This window comes from Haliotis cracherodii, unplaced genomic scaffold (assembly GCF_022045235.1).
Source record: "Haliotis cracherodii isolate W230 unplaced genomic scaffold, xgHalCrac1.p SCAF_2, whole genome shotgun sequence".
NCBI lineage: Eukaryota > Metazoa > Mollusca > Gastropoda > Lepetellida > Haliotidae > Haliotis > Haliotis cracherodii.
Genome location: NW_027266275.1, coordinates 32,685,904 through 32,694,584, shown reverse-complemented (window position 1 = coordinate 32,694,584; position 8,681 = coordinate 32,685,904). Strand labels below are relative to the sequence as shown.

General features: G+C 38.4%; 1 protein-coding gene across 2 annotated transcripts in view; it reads right to left on the bottom strand.

The window, feature by feature from the left end:
• Positions 1-5,151: 5,151 nt before the first annotated feature.
• LOC139468001 (aquaporin-8-like) overlaps positions 5,152-8,681 on the bottom strand; it is a 28,645-nt gene continuing 25,115 nt past the window's right edge. For both annotated transcript variants that reach the window (XM_071249643.1, XM_071249640.1), the window contains exon 5: positions 5,152-8,340. In XM_071249643.1, the coding sequence (XP_071105744.1) occupies positions 8,295-8,340 (46 nt within the window). In that variant the 3' untranslated portion in view covers positions 5,152-8,294. The remainder of the gene's footprint in view (positions 8,341-8,681) is intronic.

Sequence of the window (8,681 nt, the reverse complement as noted above, 5' to 3'; positions counted from 1 at the left end):
GTCAAATGTAAAAAAGTTACTTTCACATCTTTTGAGCTGTATATAGCACAACCTTTATTATTTTCCATTTTGAATTGCCCATTTATGTTCGTTTTCGATACACAGAAATCTGTATGCTGCTCTGAATGCTTCAGAGAATTTAGAAGCCTCAATGCTGATTGGCTTATTAGAAAGTTCACTGAATGAGACCAATGAATGTTTTTTCAGATCTTGGGGATGAAGGTATTGTATGGGAGTAAACGATCTGATGTTAATGAGACTGTTTCGCTAGTTGTGCATCTAACTGTTTATGTCATGTACACATTAACCTGGAGATTTCTCATCAACACTAGCATTGGAATAACTAATCAGTGCACTGGTTAAGAAACAATGAGTTGGCATAATCAGTTGGCTGGCGATTTGGAGATACATGTATACCTCAGTCTGTAGCAACTTACATCACAGGGTTAAATAGAATAATGTACATAGTTGTATATCTGTTGTGTGTAGTCTATCTAGCAAAAAGTTGCTGAAATAAAATTACAATAGAAAGCTGGAGGCAGTGTCGAGATATCTTACTCCATCAAAAGAATGCAAAATCTATACTACTAAAAACAAGTTAAGGACAATTGATTCTTTCATATTACAATAGTTAATCTGTCATGCCTTGCCCTGTTTACTATAGTAATATGAAAGAATTGGGTGGTCCATAACTCTTTCTAGTACTAAATAACCTACTGGCATTTACCAGTAAGTTGATATGCAGTTTTACAATTATCGGAGTTGAAATATTTAGTTATAGTAAATAGGACTTTTTCTGATCTGAACTTAGAACTGTACTACTCAAAAGAATGTAAGGACCACCTGTTTCTTTCACATTACTATAGTTAACCTGTCATGGCGTTTTCTGTAATATGAAAGAAATAGGGTGATCCTTAACTTTTTTTGAGTAGTATATATCATGTAGCTGAATCTGGGAATGCAGCACCATTCACTGGATTTTTTGTAAATTTTACCTTTTCTCTCACTCGCTGCTGTGGCGAGTGTTTTTTAAGTCACAAAGCGGATGCAAAAGTTCTAGGACTAATTTGTAAAAAGGGTTAAATGTGCATGTGTGGAAATTGATTTAATTACTTTTGTCAGAGGTAAAAACTAGATGTAAGACCAGAGAATTTCGTATTTTGTTGCACAGTTTGTTCTGGTCATAATGATTGTTTTGGGTTAAGAAGAAATACTGTAGGGTTTTCTCAAAATAAACTCTTTAAGTACATTTTCAACTAATTGGCAGTGAAAAAGTTTAACAGTTGACAGTTATTTTCTTTTCTTTACCTTTTTGCTATTTTGAAAAGTTTTGTGTAGCCTCGTGCGGATTGGAACAAGATAATTATTTGGCCTGAAAAATGTATGTATTTGTTAAGTTTATCACATTATTCATAAAGAAAATTGAATATATTTAGTGTATGAACGTCGGCAATTTAGGCATGAACAGATTTGTTAGTTCCATATGTGAGTATTAAGAAATTTGATGTCTTTTTTATAGAGTATGTCTTGAAGACAACATATTTTGAAGTCATAAAATCTGTTTGGAGAAAGTATTTTGAATTTCAAATCAAGTAGTTTTCTTGTACATAACAGAAAAGATAAGTATGACAGTATTTTTATGAAGCACCTCCATCAATGAAATATAGTGTCTGCTGGAAAATGAGAATACCCAGAAAATGAACTGTTCACATTTTAAATCTTATGAAGCAAAGTTTATATAACTGTTTCTGACACAGTATTAATGCAATGTAAGAGATGTCACGAAACCATACGCTCTCATGATTGGATGAGATGTGTTTACACTAATTTAGGTCGTATGAAAGATGTTCAAAGAGCATATTTTTATTATCAGCTATGTTGTAAATATTTTCATTGGGGTTTGTAAATGAGAAAGAGATTGTTTTATTTCACAATGACAATAAATCAACATGCAGAACTGACCATCAAGTGTTGCTGTCTTTGTAAGTGTGAAAAATTGTGTGAAAGGCTCAGAATTGGTTCCCCGTGCTTGTCTCCAGTCCACTGATGTGAATCTGGTAGCAACTACAATGGCGGGCAACAGTTGCCACCTGATTTTGTGGAAGTGATAACTTTGACACTGTTGAATGTACAGTACATCTATTCTGAATATAAAAAGCTAGGGATCATGAATATATGTATTCGGATTTTTAATTTTTTTTTAAGACTGAGCACAGTGTGTCATAAAAATATTGTCCAAAATGATATTGACGATTTGTCCTGCGGCGGCACAGTGTTCTCCAACACTGGTCCCTGTTGTCCTTGGCGAGTCTCACCGTCTGTAATACAGGTTGGCAGGGTCTCCCAGACTCAGATAGTGATGGTGCTGAGCAGGGGAGGTAACTAATGGCCCTTCAGTATCTCGTTGACAACGTAGTTATTGTCATGTGGACAGACTTAGTTGCCTGGCAACAGCATGAGCTGACAATACTCGTATTGCCGTCAGGTGAGGCATTGTTCCTCACCTGGGAGTAGAGCAGCCGACATGATTGAAACAGATATGGACTCATCTTCCGGTTGTGAAACACCTGTTACCATGCACATCAGATAAGGAATATTTAACATGCATTTATTCATTGTTTTTCTTGAACTGCTCAATGCATGGATGTCATCATTGTTTGTTGTTTAATACTGCACTCAGCAATATTCCAGCTATGTGACGGCAGTCTATAAATAATCAAGGCTTGACCAGACAATTCAGTGATCGACATCATGAGCATCAATCCACACAAATGATACGATGACATGCATCAACCAAGTCAGCGAGCCTGACCACGACAAGCATGGTCGCCAGGTTGTTGTTAAATACATCCATTCTTTCAACGAGGTAGAGATTTTGGAATGGGGGTGGGTTGTCTCAAAACTTTTAATCCTACATTAAATGTTTGCACTGGTTTAACAGTACTTCATAAGCAGTCTCAAATATAAAACACCCGACTCAAATGAACCTCAAAAGCAGACACCTGTAAACATGACAACCCACCTCATTGAACAAAGCGCCATAGAATTGCACGATGTATTTATAGTCATTGGCCCTCATGACCACATCCAGGTCCATGAGTTGATGCTGCTCCTTCTCGTCCACAGTTAAGCGGATCCGCTGCAAGAAAACACAGTGTATGCGAAGGAATTTGTGGAATCAAAAATAAAATAGATGTTTAAAAGCAGTTCTGGGCAGTTCAAAGTTGAGATTGAAGGTAAAGTTTTCCAGTTAATACATCAGCTGACCTACAAGAGGAAGACTTTCTCTAGGACTCCTGATATGTTGCTTGCAGTGTTAATGAATTTAGATAAAAAAATTATTTTTTTTAGATGAAGGTACCCTAACTGAATGAGGTACAATTTACTAAGCATATCTTTTGTGTCCTAAGGTGTGAAAGTGCTCCAACATTGCTGAAATGCCAACTTGCTCACTTTCCAACTATCATGAAACATAAGCAGTCATAAAATCCCTGTTTCTACAAACTCGTATGAATTCACTGCAGCTCTCACGTCTGTACAAGCTCAGCTTGTGGCTGTCATTAATCCTCGGAATTCTAGAGCAGAAAATGATCCAGTACCTTGTGTCGGGGTTCCAGAGCCGAATACCTTGGTACCTCACGGGTTATCTCACTGTAGTGTGTGCGTGTGCGTGTGTAGGTCAGATCACTTATCTCACCCTGGGGACTGGTTCATAAATTAATTTCACACTCCTCTTAAGGGGTCGGCTAATGAGGATTGGGTGGTCACAATGTGAGACGGTGGATTGTGTGTCATTATACCTTGATTGGGGATGCTCATATCAACCACTGGTTTTGATTATTTACAGGTCACCAAATATGTCTGCAACTTTGCTGGCTGTGGTGTATAACAATATGTACTCACTAGTCTGTAATAGAGTCACTCGTCATGACCAACACTTACTCCGGTCAACATCTTCTGGGTGATCAGGGACATGCCCACATCCCATGAACAGTTACAGAAATTTGTGTTCACAGAGAATCACCCCTGGATTTCAAGTTACAATAGGCCCCCAGCACCCTGTGCTCAGTTTATGTGTTTACAAGAGACAACTAAATGGATCGGGTGGTCAGACAAGTGGTGTGACTTGTTTGATTGCATGGCAGCATGCCCTGACAATATTAGAAGTTGGTCAGGGAAGGGACAAGTCCACAGTAACTCCCAAGGTACCCAACCTCACTCGGGTACCCACTGTAGGTATCAAGAGCTTGGTACAAATTGTCCGATTGTGAATTGTTTTACCAGAGTTCTGGCAAAAACTAATTACCTACATGTATAAAACAATCTGATCATGCACACACTTAAGATGACTGAAGCTTTATCTTTACTCTAACATACAAAAGTCGAGAGAGAATGCGTTTAGTCATAAAAAAAATTGCCACCATAAGCGACTTATTGTGTAACCATGGAGTTTTATCGTAATTTTCATGAAACATATCACATGACTAACCATGAGTCCGGGTAGTTTTGTGGATGTCACCATTGTTTGTTGTTTATCACTGCACTCAGCAATATTCCAGCTATATAACAGCAGTCTGTAAATAATCGAGTCTGGATCAGACAATCCAGTGATTGCCATCATGAGCATCGATCTACTCAATTGGGAGAGTGAGTGAGTGAGTGAGTGAGTTTGGTTTAACGCTGCTTTTAACAGTATTCCAGTTATATCAGGGCGTGTCAGCTTAATGTGGGAGGAAAGCCCGAAATGATGCAGGTCTCAGACGTTTACCACTTCGGTGAAACCCACGAACACAGGTATGGTGCTGACAAACCTAGAAACATAATCGGGGCGAACCGGGATTCGAACCAACAATCATAGGTTTCTGGTGTGCCCAAGGGATGCAACTCTGCATAGCGAATCGCGGCGCCTTAGACGACTGGTCCACCCGTGCCCCCCGCAATTGGGAGACGATGACATACATGAACCAAGTCAGCAAGCCTGACCACCCGATCCCGTTAGTCGCATCTTACGACAAGCAAAGTTGCATTTTATGGCAAACACGGGTTGCTGGTGACCTATTCTACCCCGGATCTTCATGGGTCCATTCATTAACAGGCTGCTGTCACCTAGCTGAATGAAAGAACACCGAGAATGAAAACAACACCAGCACCAACAAATATACAGTTTAATAGCCAGATAACGAAGGATTTCCTCTGCACCAGATGAATATGAAAAGTCATTTCATGAAGACAGAACTGGTCACATACTCATCAATAAAAACACAACCACTGACAATATTCTACATTCAAGTGTAGGCGATACGTGAAACCTTAAAGCCAGGTCCTGGTGCATTTAAAGTGTTTGTGGGGAAACGACACAAGCGCAACTTGATTTCTTAACACAATATGCAGCACTTCCTGTGTACGGCACAAATTCCATACTTGCAATGGGATCACTTACTATCTGTCATTTCACTGAAGCTTGGTGGAATACTGCATTCAACCTGAGGACGATCTAATAGAATATCACAGTATCACCTAGTTCGCATGTAAGGCTAAAAAAAATAATAATAGCCTTGGTTCTCAGGCACTGACCGCATCATCAAAGTTCACCACACGTTTTGTTTTTATTTCAATTTTGAAAAAAAAAACAACCCCCAAAATCCTTTAATATTCTAAGTCAAACAGAACCGGTAGTCAAATAATGTATTCCAGTATTTTACTCATCAATGAATACATTTATGTAGGGAGGCCCTTTCCAAGGTTGATTGTACATATTGTCTATTTGGTTACACACTAGCATGAACAACAACAATAACAAAAAAAGCAACAAAAAAAACATCTACCCGCCAGCCTGCACAATATTTTCAAAAAACATTGCCTGAGAACCAATTCTTTTATTTCTTAAGCCTAATTGTACACATTTCTCTTCAACAGGGAGACAAATTATGTTGTATGCTGGATGCCTGGAGAGGTTGGCAGGATTCTAGATGTTGAACACAGAAGATATATATCACCCAAGTCATGAAGTGAACAAAACACACCACAAAGGGACTAACACAGTTAGGTATCGGAAAATAAATTAAGGTGTGTGGGGGGGGGGACGCAACCCTTTGGATCGGCCTAAATTAAACATATTTAAACAAAATCAGACTAGCTACTATGATGTGTGACACATTTGAAATTGTTGAGTCACAGGTCAACAGTCGTGATGTGAATATGAAATATGTCAGCTTGCTTGACCTTGACCTACAGTTACGACCTTGCATATCATAACAATCTCATCAAGCATGTCGATAAGCATGTCGATAAGCATGTCAAGAAGGCTGCATCAGGATTTTACAAATGTTAGAAAAAGCTTTTCTGTTACTAACAGGACCCAATTTGTTGTTTTTATGCAAAAATGAATTGTTTCATATTATTCATAAGTAACATATGAAAATAAAACTTGCATATGATCTAACAATCATTTTACAAAACCATAAAGTAACAGAATATAAAATATCAACCATACTTGACAAGTACAATAAATCCTTGAGTAAATGCCAGCTTTGAATTAACGCCTTAATAACGAAGAAATATACATGGATATGTGCCTGGTCAACGTGCAAAACAAAAAATGCTTTGAGTAAATTCTTGTCTTCAATTGACATTGCGTCTGAGGAACTTCCCAAACACATTAACAAACGACTGGCACAAATTCAAGGATTTACGGTAGAGTTGTGGTTTGAGTATCAGAAGATTGAGTATTGAAAGTTAGAGCACAGCAAAATACTTCAGTCAGTGTTTGTCATTTGGGTAATTGTAGTACCTTATACAACATTGGCGAATAATAATAATTTTATTGATCATTTATACAACAATGCCTGTAGTAGTAGCAACTTCCAAACTTTCAGGCAGTTGTACTCTACCAGTACCGGTCCGTCTTCCGGTGACGTTTCTGACGGATCATGATCTGAAAAATACCTTTGTTAAAGTGTATCCCGTACATAAGCGAAACCCATTTTATAGAATCTTTTTTCCGGTCCTCAAAATTTGGCTTATCTACGGTCATATACGGTACTATTACATCCAATAATGTACACCGACCAATACACTATATGCAACAGTGCCACTCAACATTTACACAAACATCAGGGGCCCTTACCACAAAGGGATCTTAGCACTAGAACTATTGTAAGCCTATGTTAAAGTATGGGAGTTACGATCACCTTAGCACTAGAACTATTGTAAGCCTATGTTAAAGTGTGGGAGTTATGATCACCTTAGCACTAGAACTATTGTAAGCCCATGTTAAAGTGTGGGAGTTACGATCACCTTAGCACTAGAACTATTGTAAGCCCATGTTAAAGGGTGGGAGTTATGAACACCTTAGCACTAGAACTATTGTAAGCCCATGTTAAAGGGTGGGAGTTACGAACACCTTAGCACTAGAACTATTGTAAGCCCATGTTAAAGTGTGGGAGTCACTGGAGTATTTGGCTGTGCTCCAACACTGACATAGTGAGTGAGTGAGTGAGTGAGTGAGTAAGTGAGTGAGTTGGGTTTAACGCCGCTTTTAACAGTATTCCAGTTATATCGCGGCATCACTGGCATAGAACTCTGACAGTTCTGTGAGAGAATCAGAGGTATGCAAGACAGGATGAGGTCACAGACATGCAACATTCACTGGAAGACGATACAAGGAAAGTGACAAAGACAATCAAGCGTCACAAGACTTGTTTCGGAATGAATCAAAGGGACACAAATAGATGCAGAACCGCAAGTGTCGGAGACCTTAAAGTTACACAAGAAACTCAATATCAAGATGCTGTTTCAAAGCAGATTATAAAACAATACAACTTTTTTAACATTTGAGCTTTATTGGTTAAAAACATATACTACTCAAAAAAGATCTAAGGACCACCTGATTCTTTCATATTACTATACCTAATCTGTCATGGCATGATGGATTAACTATAATAATAGAAATGTATGTCCTTAACTTATTTTGAGTGGTATAGTTGAAGCAGACTGTAGCAAACAGGTGACTCTGTGGAAACAGACACAAACTTCTTCTAATCTGGCTTGTAAGGACATGCTGGATTTCTCGGGGTATAAAGAATATTGTGAAACACACAAGATAAGCCGAGGTCAGATGCTCGGGAAGTATGGTATTGGCTGCCCAGTAGGTGAGCTGGTCTGATCTTCTTCTATATATAATAGAGCAGGAAACAGCTTTGTGTGGTTGCCCTCACTCAGCAAATATATAGTGGCAGAGTTATCTCCCCTCAGTTCCATAGTGCTAGAGTTGTCTCCCCTTAGTTTCAGCCCAGCTAATCCTTGCAGAAGAACCTCTTCTCTGGGCATGCAAAAATGATTCTGTAGATGAAATGGATCAGCAATATCAAAATAATGTACATAACCATATAATACATATTTGTGTGTTCATTTTAGTTCTTGAAATCTCAAATGGGGCAATTTCTTTTCCATTCATTTGACATTATTAAATCACCCCAATGGAATGATGGGGAATCCCAATGCAAGTTGAAAGGATTGACGTGGTCTTCCTAGGCCCACTGGTACAAAATGGTCTTATCACTACAATTACTGTAAATTCATAAGATTGTGATTTAAAGGGCAAGTCTCATGGGCATATACAACTTTGCAGATTTGGATAGATCGTAACATCATTAATGCAAATATGATGGATATTGTATTCA